The sequence below is a fragment of the Arachis stenosperma genome, chromosome 1 (genome assembly GCF_014773155.1).
Source record: "Arachis stenosperma cultivar V10309 chromosome 1, arast.V10309.gnm1.PFL2, whole genome shotgun sequence".
In the NCBI taxonomy this organism is placed as follows: domain Eukaryota; kingdom Viridiplantae; phylum Streptophyta; class Magnoliopsida; order Fabales; family Fabaceae; genus Arachis; species Arachis stenosperma.
This window is the reverse complement of record NC_080377.1, coordinates 119,353,352-119,367,983: the sequence shown is the minus strand read 5'-3', so window position 1 is coordinate 119,367,983 and position 14,632 is coordinate 119,353,352. Positions and strand designations below refer to the sequence as shown.

Here is a 14,632-nt window from a genome sequence, read left to right as displayed (position 1 = left end):
ATCTTCAAGTTCCAATACATTCAAAACCTGCTTAACCCCTTACTGACTTAGGCATCGGAATATCTTTGCAGGTACCACCCCCAATTCTATCATACACACAAGTCAGACGACAGCTCCCAATCGCAAACCAAATCGGAGACCATCTCCTCTTGACGTTTGGGCCAGGCTTACAAGCCCAGTCCATTAATTTCCGGTTACCCATCGTAACAATTATATATTTTCTTGTGCTAATAAAATAAAGCAAAACAAACAATTATCAATTTTTTTTTGTCAACATAAAAATAATATAATTTTAATTTATTATCAGTATAAAAATATTTTTACACATACATTCAAATCAACATCATCCAGTCTTGACAAACATATAATCCTGTTGTAGTAACTCATGTCAATGATGTCACAATAAGACCATGTGTCCCAATTTAATGTGGATACAAGAAACCTTAAATGTGTCCTTCTATTTACTTTACCAGGTTCACTTAGTGCAGTTGAAACAGCTTCTTTGATGTGCAGCTGAACCTCAATCAAGCCCAAGTGAATTGTTCATGTCAGTTCTTTGATCCGTTATCTGGCAAACAAAAACTTGCATGAATAAAGATGGTAATGCCAATAAAAAGCAATGTTAACATCTACAATGAGTGTATAACCAAAAATATATGTTCTTTATGAACTTTTTTCATTTTCAATAAAACTTAAGGAACTATGTATTCTAATCAAATAAGTAAGTGACAATCTTAACATAAGCAATATGGAAGAAATAAAAGCAATATGTATTTCTTGTTATTGGAGAATTCGCATACTTTCTTAAAAATTTACAACCTATAAAGGCAAATCTTTCAATAAAATGGCATATGCAAGAGGGGTCACATATATCTTAATTAATTTCAAAAGGAAATATAAAAAAGGATAAAAATAGAAGACTACGACAAAATTTTGACTATGCTTAAACTGTCGCTAGCAGTGCAATAAAAAATACGTAAGCAAAAACATGAAGAAATTCAAGGCATAGAATATGAGTTATCTGCATTCATAAATTATGCACCTTTAAAAACTCATGATTTTGTCGAATGCTAAAAGCATACTTAAAAGCTTTAGCTAAAATAGGGTAAATAAAGAGCCAATGCAAATTACAAGCATTTGAAAGAGAATTTAAGAAAGTGAGACTTAAATTTCATTTCTCATCATAATCCATCATAACTCTTCTAACTACTATTTAAATTATTTCAACTTATAGGTAATTACTCTACTAATGATTCTATGACCAAATTATACATGTTTCATGCCTAAACTTCAATAATAAAACTCAAACTTGTAAAATTTTATTTGTAGAATCATAAATTTGATCGATTTTGAACCTAAACTTATATAGTTGAGAGTTTTTATAACTTCTGTATGAGATTACCTCAATTGAAAAATTTTCATGGAAATCAATGGAGGCAAGAAGTTTGTATCATGAAGACTTCTTATGAACCAAATGTGATGCCTCAACACTTTGTCCCGAGAGTCCAAGTGTAACGGGTATAGTGCATTGCATGTCTCCCATTTCAACCCCCCATGTCTCCTTCACTATATGAACACACTAACAAAGAAACAAAATTACAAACAGTGAGCAAAATGCAAAAAGGAAAAAGCTGCCAGCTCGGAGGGTATCCAACATCATAAAAAGAAGAATTCAAACCAAATTTATAAAAATTAGAGAAAAACAAAAGATGGATATTGATAAAATATGAGTGTACCAATTGCTTTAATTGGAGGGCAGCATGAACAATGCCCTTACCTCATCATCATTATGAACCTAAAACATCTTTAGAATTATTATTTTCAAAACTTTGGCAAACAAAAATACAAAATTAAGTTAGGACAAAATTTCTTCATATACTCCTAGAGAAATTTTCACTTATAACAGAAAGCACAATCCCTTTCTTCTTCCCCTTTTCATCATTAACTTACTCGCAAAATTCACTTTACAATCCACTAAAACCGGACATGTCTGTTTCCTCCAATGAAAGAAAGAAAAGAGTGATCATCTAAATCATCAGCAAATTTATTTCTAAACACTTTCCTAAAACAAAGCTTTTTAACTAAATTAATATTTATAAATCAACCCCTACAATTTTTTTATTTTATAAAACCTCGCAGGGAAGATAAATCTCAACATAATTGTTCATTCTTTCCGATTATGAGGGGGAAAAAGTTCGACATATCTATATATTAAATAAATCAACAGACATCTTGCATTTGTTTTATACAAGGAGGGGCTCTGCTCATCCAAAGTTTCAACAGATGCCAAACTCTATTCATAGTTCATACCCTAGAAGAAAACATGACTCTCTTGATGCTTTGCCCAAATGGATTGCAATTTTCACTCTCAACTTAGTAAGCTTCATTAAAATTGTCCAACCAAAGCCCAATGCTTTTTGTTCGTTCCCATGTTTTGATGTTCCGTTTATTCCATCCTGTGTATAATTTCCACATCTTCATTGGAATGGCGTTGGCCAGAACATAAGCAACTCAATAACGAACTTATCCTGGTAAATCTGGAGAGAAAAAAAAAATGTGAGGGGGTAGCAAGGTGTCTTCATGTTAAAAAATGTGAAGGAACTTTTTCTTTCATAAAATACAAAAAAATGTAATTCCCAAGACAAAACAAAAAAAAAGTTAATCCTGAAAATAATGTCTTTTTAATTGTTTTGGAAATTAAATTTTTTAATATTTTATAAAAGAAAAAATTCCTTCAGAAGCGTTGATGATGGTAGGCGAAGTTTGCACAACCGTTGCTGTGCTATCAGCAAAACTTGCAGACTTTGTGTTGTCAGCCATGGATCATTGAAGCTCATGATACCATGTGAAAGTAATAAAATAGAAATTAAGAGAAAACTGAACAGTGTTTAATATTCTGAACCATAACATATACTAGTATATATAGAAGCTAGAGTCAATATGAAGCTCTTATAACTGATAGTCTTTATCAAGAATGAGTGACTATAACAGCCAAGGCTAACAGCTTTTAATAATAGCATATAGGTATAAGTAATAATATCTCTCACAAAAAAAGTGAAGTAAAACAGAAATTGAAGCAATATCCTGTAAACAAGGGACAAAGCATATTAACAAAAGTGATCATCCTCATAAACGATAGCAGCAGTATCACAAGACAGTAGAATCTTATTTATCAAAAGATACATCTATGGCCACAATAATACAAAAATGAATGAACATCATCTAGAACTATAACACTATATATAAATCAAGTGATGTTTTGATACAAACCTTCGAGTAAAGCCACCAAAGCTGAAGCCTTTAATAATAAATAAGTGGATAGAAGCAATAACACAAATTAACAAAACGGCAATCATTTAACACAAAACAACTTGGCAAAACTGGAATGTAAATAAAAGATACCATCTTTCGGGGACTAAAAAATGGGGAAAACTTGAAAAGGCATCATCTTAGGGCCGAAAATTTGAAGCAAAAAGAATCGATCAGATTAACGTTGTGTTTGTTAGATGACATGTGGAGTAAGAGAGTGAGAGTGCACGAATTCGGTGGAAAACACACTTCACATCTCTTCCTCCACATGTATCTACCAAACACAGCATTAACAGCACGCCGCCAAATAGAAACAGAACCGGTTAGGGTTTCGGTTGTGGAGGCTCAGATTTGATACAACACGAGGCCAGGCCGTCGCAAACCAACGCAGCCATGGATGGCTGCAACAGGATCCACCGCGGTGGGTTGCCCCGCCACCGGCGAGCATTGCTTCACGACGATGGAGCCTTTAGTTCCGCACTCCGCTACCATCGTCACTGCCTCTTTGAGTTAAGAGAGAGCCAGAAAGCGAGAGAATGAATGAATGAATGGAAATGGATCATTGAATTGAATTGAAATTGGAACTGAAAGGGAAACTAATCAACTCAGCGACCGACCGAGAGTGAGAGAGAGAGAGATAGAGAGAGACGAAGAAACATTTTCCTTTTTTTCTTTTTATTTCTTTCTTATTTTGGGTATGATAAACTGAGAGAGATTAGAATTCTTGGAGAGCATCAACGAGATTGAAGCAATCTCCTTCTGAAATGGAGTGCGGATCGAAAAACCCTAACTCTGCCTCACATGCTGTAACCCTAAAACATAAATAGGAGGCTTTTTTACTTCTTTTCCAAATATACCCCTAATGCGAGTTTCATTTTATTATTTGGGCCTTTTGAGCCCAAGCTGACAAATTCTTCCAAACAAAACAAAAACCCAACCTAGTACACAGAAAAATAGAATGGGCCCAGCCCAAATTGAAAGAGAAGTAGAAGCGCGCTGGTTCCTGAAGCTGTAACTGTCTGTCTGTATGCTCAAAATCAGGGTTTAACGTTCTCTCGCGTGCATCGTGGCCTCTGTTTTCGCTGTTTCTCCTCTTGCTTCTTCTCTGGTAATGCTTCTTCTTGGTAGAATGGTAGTTATGCGTTTGGAGTATTAGCAGAAATTTCATTTCGGTTATTTGATTATTTGATTTGTGTTTGTGACTGTGTGTGTCCCATGAATGGTGAACTATTTTGCCTTTTTAGATTAGCTTCAAACAGCTGCTCTGTGCTGTTTTTCTGGGTATTAATCGTCAATTCAAACTGACGTTAAAATGAACATGCTAAAATAAATCGATAAAATAAGGCAAATAGTAGGTGCTTCTGCTTGGTGACTCAAAATTTTTGTTTTTTCTTTGAACTTAAAGAGCTCATGAGTAACCACGAAAAACTGGAAATGTTGTGAAAGACTGCTAATGTAGCTTAGGTTTTGTTCACTTCTGTATGTATTGGCTATAACTGCTGTATATAGGTTTGTGGCATCATGCGGATGTCATTGGTTTGGCCATAGATGTTCACCGGCCTGCCAACTCTTTTCCAGGTTGTTGAACATTTTGGGTTTTAAACATTGCCTTCTGCTGCCCATATTCTTATCAGTTCTAAACAAAAATGGAAAACTCAGATACATCTCTAACAAGTTCATCCCTGCCACCACCTCCACCGCCACCAGCACTAGTTGTTACGGAAGAGCCAGAGCCTAAGAAGCAGAAGATGTCCACCAGTACTTCTGATGATGAAGAATGCACAACTGCCACAGGCACCAAGAAAAGGTACAAGCGTCGTAAGATTGCCATATTCTTTGCTTATTGTGGCGTTGGCTATCAGGGTATGCAGAAAAACCCCGGGGCCAAGACCATTGAAGGTGACATGGAAGAAGCCTTGTATGTGTCTGGAGCTGTCCCTGAACAGGATCGTGGAATTGCTAAACGGTATGACTGGGCTCGCTCAGCTAGAACAGATAAGGGAGTCAGTGCTGTTGGTCAGGTTGTTTCAGGCAGGTTCTATATTGATCCCCCTGGTCTTGTTGATCGCCTTAATTCAAATCTTCCGGATCAGATACGGATCTTTGGTTACAAGCGTGTAACAGCATCTTTTAATGCCAAGAAGTTCTGTGACCGCAGGAGGTATGTCTATCTCATTCCTGTGTTTGCTCTTGATCCATCTTGTCATCGGGATAGAGAGACCGTCCTAGCTAGTTTGGGAACCGGAAATGAGCTTGTTAAATGTTTGGAGTGTTCTGAGAGAGGTCGTAAGGTGGTAGGGCTTGTTGGTAATGCAAAGCACAATCTAACACAAGAAGCTATGGATGTGGATTCATTCAGAAAAGACGATAAGGTTAATGCTGGACTGACAGAGGATATTGATGTATCTTTGAGCAAAGGTGAAGGTAAATGTTTAAATGAAGAATCTGGTCATGAGGATAAGGTTGTAGTTGACAATTTGAACTCTAAAACTGAGGAATCCAGTAATGAGGTTAAGGTTTTAGTTGACAATGTGAACTCGAAAACCGATCTTGAAACTATGGTTCCTGTTCAAGATGAGGATACCCCTGTGAATGGTGGATCAGTGAACACGGCCATAGTCGAGGAAGAGGAAGTTAATGGAGAGGATAGGCCTACCAAAGGAAGCGGATTCAGTTACGGTTTGGAGGAGAAAGAGAGATTTAATAGGATCTTGAAGTACTATGTAGGTACTCACAACTTCCACAACTTCACCACTAGAACAAAAGCTGAGGACCCTGCTGCTCGACGCTTCATTATTTCATTTGAGGCAAAGACTACTGTTGTTGTTGAGGGCATGGAATTTGTAAAGTGTGAGATTGTTGGACAGAGCTTCATGCTTCATCAAATACGGAAGATGGTTGGGCTTGCAGTGGCAATCATGAGAAACTGTGCACCAGAATCTCTTATCAACAAAGCTTTGCAGAAGTGAGTAATTACCTTTGTAGCTTGTGTTATATTCAAATTTGATTTGATATACAGGGTGATGCTCATCTAACTTTATTTTTTTGACCTCCAAACAAAAAAAATGCAGGGATGTTAACATTAATGTGCCTACTGCCCCTGAGGTAGGACTATATTTGGATGAGTGCTTCTTTGCTTCATACAACCAGAAATGGAAAGATAGCCATGAGGAATTGTCAATGAAGGCATACGAGAAAGAAGCTGAGGATTTCAAAATGAAGTACATATATTCTCATATTGCTTCTACGGAACAGAAGGATGGAACTGTGGCTCTCTGGTTGCATTCATTGAACCATAGAAATTATCCTGATCTGCGTCTTGTTGATGAGGAAGCGATCACTGATAATGGGAAGACAGAAATAAAGGTTGAGGACAAGAGAACTGAGAAAACCGAAATAGGTGATGAGCGAGCTAATAAAATTGAAACAGAAGTTGCTGACACGAGAGCTGAAATAGAAGTAGATGATGACAAGAGAACTAAAATAGAAGTTGATAACAAGCAAGCTGAAACAGAAGTTGCGACTGAGTGAACCGAATAACCAGACCTTTAATATAACTCTACTTTCATAGTGTTCCTGATGAAAACTAGAGCTAATGCAATGAAGATTAATAGGATTAAGAAAAAGCTTCATTTTGATAAGTTTTTTTGTGTTGATCCCCGGGGATTGTCCAGAGGGCTATGTTTATTATGGAAATTTAATATAAATATGAATGTTTATTCGTGGTGTGATAACTTTATTAAATCTGACATTGACTTAGGAAATGAAAAATGCTGGAAAGGGTGTTTTGTTTATGGTGACCCGGTGTTTAAGCAAAGAAGGAAGCTATCGGAGGAGCTCTCTGTAAGTAATAACTGTCTGAATGGGTCTCAGGCGTATATCGGAGATTTTAACGATATTTTAACACAAGGGGAAAAGGTAGGGCTTAATCCTAAACCAAAAATACATATAGAGGTGTTCAGAGAATTCGTAGATGCAAATAAACTCATGGACCTCAATTTGAAAGGCGGAAAATTCACGTGGTTCAGCAATCCTAGGAATGGGTTCAATATAAAAGAGAGATTAGACAAAGTACTAGTAAATTGGAAATGGAAATAAGTGTTTTCAAATGTAGTTCTTACAGATATTCCAGCAGTGAGCTCAGACCATAGTCTCCTAGTAGTGAATATGGAGGCAAAAGCTAGAGGCAAAAGGGAGTTTAAGTTTGAAGCTTTTTGGACGGACCACGAGGAGTGTTTGGATCTTATAAAAAGAAGTTGGGATATGGAAGTAAATGAGTGTAGATCTTGGGAGTGAACATTTATTTGCCTAGCACACCTCGCTTGCTATCATTTAGAATACTGTTGCTTAGTTCATTAAAATGAAAAGTATGTTTGTTACATTTATTCTGTTGTTTTAGATCTTTCTTTTTTATTTTTTGGGAGGGGATGTTTAAATGTGACCCCCTTTTTGTCCCAAATTCAAAATTTGATTGATCAATGGTCATTGCTAGCACAGTTCTGTAAAAAGTTGATCTATTTGAAGGAAGCTCTAGATGATATATACATACTATTGTTTCTTCAAAATTCAATTTTAATTCCGCTTGTATTACTCGGACGTGTTGATGCATTTTACAACTTCTAAGATTCTATATCAAGAAGTCAACAACTCTTATTTCAGCAACAAAAGGAGTGAATGCTAGTTAAATGTCGTAAAGCGAAGTCAACATACGATTTCGACTTCTTGAAAGAAACATGATGTTTCTTCATACTTGCACACAAATGGTTGGTTGTTTACTAAAAAGTAAATAAACAAACGTGGTTATTAGCAGTCAAACTGTCAAAGTACCTCCCTCAGTGATGAACTAATGATAATACCAATGGAAATATCCAAATACAGGATCTTAAACATTGTCGTTCATTGTACTGACAAGCACAAATGATAAGAATTACATTGTTCATTAGCAAGGGTAAAAAAATGGTAGTACTAGCACATATTTTGTGGAGTAGAGAAAGTAAACAGAACTTTGATATGTGTCATGCTCTCAGATCAATATTAAAGATTAACTATACCATGTAGACAGCACAAAATGGAGGGATGGAACCTGTTTAATTTTGCTCAACTTAACAACAAAGAATGAAGATAACTAATAATGCACAACAGAACATTTCCATTCCATAAACATTATTTTTTACAGTCAGACTTAGAAAAAAAAAGTAACTTCAATGATCAATGAATATCTGCTGCCTCTGTTCACATGATGTGAGATATCAAAAGCCAACATTTTCTGTAACCTCAAAGCAGAATTAAGAACACCAAAATCAGAACAGTGGAGATAATTGTACACCACTAATACCAGATAATCAGTTTCTAGTTTCTACCAAGGGGGAGAGATCTACAAGTATAAGTTTCTTTGAAATCAGACTTCTTGGACGAAGTGAAAATGGAGGCATACACCTCCTTTGTGGCATTGGCGGGTGCCAAATCAGAAGCCTTGAAACGCTTTGCAGCAGCGGCAGAAGCATCGTTCACTCCCTTCAAACTAACCTTACCATTATTATTAGCTTCAACTTTAGCAGAAGCCTTTTCGACAGCCTTAACATCAATGCCATGCTTGGTACCACTCAACCTCGATCCTTCTAAATCATCCCCATTAACACCACCACCATTTTTTACCTTCTTGCTCTTCTTCTCCTTCGTTGTCTTTGCCTTCTCCTCCTCCATCTTCTCCCTCAGAACCGCCACCTCCTCTTCGCTCCCGTTGATAGGAATCTTATCCCCTTCCTGAAACCCTGAATGACAAACCAAACAGGTCGACGACTTGACCTCCTTCAACGCCTTGGCACTCAGAACATGCCCACAATTCCTCAAGGCGAAAAATTTATACTTTCCATTGAATTCAAGCCCAGCAACCGGGCACTGAAACCTAGCACCACTACCCATATTACCAACACCAGGAATCACAGAGAGATGAACCTTGATCATGTCCTTCAAGCCCTTTATGTGGCCGAATTCTTTGGGGAGCTTCTTCCCGATCAAGGCCTCGACCAGTGATTCCTTGTTGAAGATGTTTCCAAGCTTGTCGATGACGCAGGGCTCTGTCAGAGGCTCGTTCGAGAGAGCGCAATTGAGCCACTTGGACAGCCTCTGCTCGTTCGGGTCAACCTTGTCGGGCTTCTTGACGGCGTACATGTTCAGGTAGCAATCGCGGGACTCTGCGCCAGTGGCTCCGCCATCCCCTCCGCCGCCGAGGAGGCGAGATCGGAGGAGGAGGTTGGAGAATGGGGGGATTTGGGAGCTGGAGAGAAGGGTTTCGTCGGGGAGAGTTTTGCCATTGAGGGTGAAGTAGAAGAAGGATGAGTATTGTGATTTGGGGAGAAGAGAGCGTTTGAGATGGGAAAGAGAGTGGATTTCGTTATGGGTGGCGGCGGAGGACACCGTTACGGATTGGGAGGGGATTTGGAGCTCCGGCAATTGGACGAAGAATTGGTGCGATTTAGGATGCATTTTTGGGAGGTTTCTTTTTGCAAATTTGGGGATTGAAGTAGTTTTTGTTGCTTTGAATTGTATTGTTGTGGAGATGATCGGAACCCTAACCCTAACTTCCGCGGATATATGATCGCTGGTGAGTTAACCGACTTTGCTATGATCTCACGAACACCATGACTTCGTTGGATCTCGGGGTAAGTTGGTAATTATAGGTGTAGTCTTTTGTTTTGGACAAAAATTTAGTTTGAGGCCCAGAATATTTATCAAGCCCGTAGTATGAAGAGGGAGAGGCCCAAAGATCAACCCTTGTTTTTATTCACAAGAAACACCCCACCCGATCCATTTTAAAATAGGAGAAGGCGATCACTGTGAAAAAAAATAGATTTGTATTCTCTAAAGTTTGAATTTTTTTAGAGAATAAAGTGTGATTTCTCACTATTTATTTCATAGGTGAAACAAGAATAAATATAAAAGAAAAACTATACAAGAGTATAAAATCACACTTTATTCTCTAAAGTAAAATTCAAACTTTAAAGGATCCAAATCCGAAAAAAATAGACTCATCTAGATTTCGTGAGTCATGACTAAGGGTGGCAAACAGACCAAAATTCACTCGGTCAGATTGCATAACTCACTGAAATAGGCAGGTTGGGTTAGAAATTAGAGACCGCCATAATAAAAAAAATCAGCTTAACTTGCACTGTCTAACTTATGGGTTTTGGCGAGTTTCGGCGGGACATGACAGACTCACCATTCTATTATTTTGCTTCAAAAATTTGGGTAATAATTATATTTATTAGATATTTAAAATTAGAGTAAAGTATCGTTTTGTCCCCAACGTTTGGGTAAGTCCTAAAGTTGTCCTTAACGTTTCAATCGTCCTATTTATGTTCTTAACGTTTCAAAATTGACTCAATGTTGTCCTGCCGTTAAGGATCCGTTAACAGAATTGACGGCGGGACAAAATTGAGACGATTTTGAAACGTTAGGAACTTAAATAGGACGAAAACGTTAGGGACAAAAAAGATACATAAAAATAAATTTTAATTTAATTTTATCTTTCAATAATATTAATTTTTTACTGTAGAGAGTACTCAATTATTTTTTAATTACATCTAAATAAATTATACTTAATCACATTACTTTCATTTTAAATAAATTTATTCTCTTATAATTTTAAAGAATTTTGATACATTAGAGACAAAAAGTATAATTTATATTTTATTGTATATATTTTTTTTCTTTTCTTCAAGTTTATATACTAGTCATTCTACAAACATTTCATGATAACTAAAATTCTTTAAGAGTAAAATTATAAAAAAACTAATTTATTTTAAATAAAAGTAATATGATTAACTATAATTTACTTAGATGTGATTAAAAAATAATTGAATACTATGTATAGTAAAAAATTGATATTATTTAAGGATAAAATTAAAATTTATTTCTATGTATCATTTTTTCCCCAACGTTTTCGTCCTATTTAAGTCCCTAACGTTTCAAAAACGTTTCAATTTTGTCCCACTGTCAATTCTGTTAACGGATCCCTAACGACAGGACAACATTGAGTCAGTTTTAAAACGTTAGGGACTTAAATATGATGATTGAAACGTTAGGGACAACTTGAGACTTACCCCAAACATTGGGAACAAAAATGATACTTTACTTTTAAAATTATAAAGACTTTAATGTTTGTGAATTTAGAAATTATAAATTGTTTTTGTCTTTAAAAATTTTAAATTTATTAAAATGTTTGTAGAGTTATATATTTTTTAATATTTAATGGTTTAAACTATTAGGCAAGGCAGAGTAGAAATTTGGGACCACCTCACTAAATAGGGCGGGGTGAGTTAACCCATTTTTCACCCCTATTTATGGCGGTCCCTCCGTCATCTCCCTTCACCAAATTTAACGTATGAGACATATGTGACACTTAACATTACTGATGTGGACGCTAGGTGTCCATTAAGTAACATGTTGGCGAATAAAAAATAGTCAAAGATCGATTTTAATGGGCAGCAATATAATCCTAAGACAAAAAGAATAAGATCATTTGTCCCTAAACCAAAAACATTATATCATGGAGAGATTTTAAACAAGCAAAATAGATAGTTAAAATAACAAAACATACGTTTTTAAATCCTATAATTAATATCCACACTAGTAAAGTCAAAATCGTCCAATACGAATTCTTTTAAGGTGATCTAAGTTTTGGAGGCCTTAAGCCTGGAGTGGGCACAAATTTGAGAAGCTTTGATGGCTAATCCCTGAACTTGCAACAATCATTGTCTCTGTTGATATTACACCATCTCTAGTCGTTGAATTTGTTGTAATAATTACTGGCCCATTTGGTGGGTTTGGTGAGTCATGAGCTCTCAACTGTGTGATTTGGAAAAAGAGTGAGGTATCTTAGCTTAGATGAATCACCCCTGACCTTAAATAAAATAGGTTTTGGTTTAGTTCATCATGTGAAACAAAGTCGTTTTTAATGGATAAACGATGACAAATTGACTTTTGACTATTGGTCATAGGGAGATAAATTAACCCATAATAATCGTTCATAGAGAGATAAATTAACCTCTTACTATTATTCATTTGCGAGCATATTATTTAACGGAGACTCAACGTCTACATCAATAATATTAAGTGTCACATAGATCTTTTCTGTTTAAGTCTAATAAAAAGAAATGATAAAAAATCGCTATAACTCATAATAGAAACAAATAAAGAGCGAAACGAATTTATTTTTTCGACAAAAATTATTTTATTCTGTTTTAAAATGGACATAGGTTGGGTTGATTATTTATTCTTTTTTCAATACCAAACATAATACTTTCATTAATATATGTCTTAACTCTTAATAGTGGGAAAGAGTTTTAAATTATTCTTCAATTAGGTCTTTTTGTGTTTATATGACTGTTATTAAGTCAAATACTTTTAGTGATGCATATAAATTAAATCCATTAGAAAATCACTAATCGACGATATATGAGCCAAGTCTATCTATACGTTTAAAATAACACTTGAAAAATGACCTTTCATTTTGAGGATGGTATTTATTTATTTGTCATAATATGAGTATAACATTTCTCTTTTGGTCAAAGAAATAATATTTAATGACAATGTAGTAAAAAGTTTGGGCTAGGATGTGGTTGGATGACTATGAATAAGAGCAAAACATGAGCCCCTAAAAATGATCAAAGTCTTGGTGGTAGGGTAGGCCATCTTTTAATTTAAAACAAAGCAATGTCGTATGCGTGGTGGTCCATTTTCTTTACTTTGCCAAAAACTCTGTAGTTTGCCTTCAATGGTCACAAGGCCCATAACGCAGCATTTATTGTAACCACAAATTCGCCAAAGGAAATGAGGATTGGAGGTAGACTTGCCAACCATCAACCACGTGTTGTCTTACTAATAATAAGTGTAAGTAACTAATTCAGTTGGGTTGGTATAGTAAATAACTTATTAACAAGTGATAGAATTTGAATTTTGTCTTGTATATGCAGCATCAATAGTTTATTAATCAATAATAAATTTTTAAATGAAATTCCGTGACAAATTGAAAAATACCGTAAAAAAAAAAAGGTATAAGTAACTTACAGAAAAACTAGTGGCTCTTGCTACAATTGTGACTTTTCACCACTGCATGATGATGATGGTGCTATATATTTTGTGCTTTGGGTATTTTTATTAGCTTCGAACCAACCCCATCACCCAACGACCCTTCTTTTTTTGTGTCCATGTATATTTTTGGTGATGTATGTTTCCTAATTATTATTAGATATAATTGAACTCACATAGAAGGAGTCTCATGTGATCTAATAATAATAAAAAGTGATGTATTAATTTAGAAGAATATACCAAAATCAGTTATCAAAATCAGTTATCATTATAAAATATATGTTAAAATATAAATATATATTAAAAATAAATTAAATCACATATGTATTTATGCACAAATACATTAATAACTAATTTTAGTGACTAATTTTAATATACAAATAATATTTTTGAATTTCGAATAAAAAAAAGTATAAGTAGACAACAAAAATACTAAATAATGTGAACAATATATATATCGGATGTTCATTTCACTAGGTATCCGGATGGTTATTCTAATAATAGGATTTAAGTGAATAATTTAAAAGTGTAGTATATTTTAATTTGATTAGTGGTTGTTCATGTTGTTCAAAAAAATTATTAGTTACCTAACATAACTCTTTGTGTTCCCACGGTCTTGAATTGATCGGTTCACTTCTTTTTCTTTGTCACATTTTGATTGCATTTGCTTGAATTGAAGTATAATAATAATGCAACATTTTTCGCAAAGTTCAACTTAATCAACTTAGATAAAATCATAAAATAATAAGCTATATACCCTTAACATTTGAGGATGATTTGAACGCATTGAACTAGTCATAATATTTTTTTAAACAAATGGATGATTTTGAAGGAGGATGTATATCAAAATCTTCAAGCAATTGTAGAACAAATGTCTAATTACTAATAAAATATCTCCCACAAAAGAAAAATGTAAACATATGTAAAAATCCCAGACATAATCTTAACACACAAACCTTAGAATTAAGAGCTCGTGTACACATCTTTCCTCTCTCATATGATCTTTCTTCTTTAACCATCTTTAGTAAGATACACCTTTTGCTTTCCTTAATTTGTTGCACATTGAATACTGTGAAGATGTCTGATTAGTTATGATGTAGCGGTTTGGGTTGGGTCATTGTTCTCCCTCTTAATGCTTGCTTTATGGGACTCCAGTTTCTTAACTTATTATCAACCTATCTAATAATAATATCTTATCTTATCCTATCACAATCTTCTTATATACTTCTTTGCA

At 35.1% G+C, this 14,632-nt stretch overlaps 2 protein-coding genes and 1 long non-coding RNA gene across 4 annotated transcripts; 1 reads left to right on the top strand and 2 right to left on the bottom strand.

Annotated features, from left to right (window-relative positions):
• Positions 1-282: 282 nt before the first annotated feature.
• LOC130968417 (uncharacterized) lies at positions 283-4,104 on the bottom strand. The gene is made up of 3 exons (XR_009081655.1): positions 2,311-4,104; positions 1,403-1,579; positions 283-568 (listed from the first exon to the last, which is right to left on the bottom strand). It is a non-coding gene; the product is annotated as an uncharacterized LOC130968417 (long non-coding RNA).
• Positions 4,105-4,334: 230 nt separating this feature from the next.
• On the top strand, positions 4,335-7,103 carry LOC130969958 (uncharacterized). Of its 2 annotated transcripts, none has more exons than XM_057895989.1 (3): positions 4,335-4,417; positions 4,944-6,274; positions 6,381-7,103. In XM_057895989.1, exons 2-3 carry the CDS (start codon positions 4,956-4,958, stop codon positions 6,838-6,840), a joined length of 1,779 nt encoding a protein of 592 aa, XP_057751972.1. In that variant the 5' UTR covers positions 4,335-4,417; positions 4,944-4,955; the 3' UTR covers positions 6,841-7,103. The 2 variants fall into 2 exon arrangements, with proteins under 2 accessions (XP_057751972.1, XP_057751898.1); XM_057895915.1 differs by having other exon boundaries at positions 4,888-6,274.
• Positions 7,104-8,431: 1,328 nt separating this feature from the next.
• On the bottom strand, positions 8,432-9,941 carry LOC130945708 (uncharacterized). The gene has a single exon (XM_057874419.1). It carries the CDS (start codon positions 9,793-9,795, stop codon positions 8,659-8,661), a length of 1,137 nt encoding a protein of 378 aa, XP_057730402.1. The 5' UTR covers positions 9,796-9,941; the 3' UTR covers positions 8,432-8,658.
• Between the last annotated feature and the right edge of the window lie 4,691 nt (positions 9,942-14,632).

Bases quoted from the DNA above. Each gene is read 5' to 3' on its own strand.
- LOC130969958 (XM_057895989.1), top strand. From the start codon at position 4,956: ATGGAAAACTCAGATACATCTCTAACAAGTTCATCCCTGCCACCACCT. The intron at 6,275-6,380 runs GTGAGTAATTAC...AAAAAAATGCAG, and splicing joins ATCAACAAAGCTTTGCAGAA to GGATGTTAACATTAATGTGC.
- LOC130945708 (XM_057874419.1), bottom strand. From the start codon at position 9,795: ATGCATCCTAAATCGCACCAATTCTTCGTCCAATTGCCGGAGCTCCAA.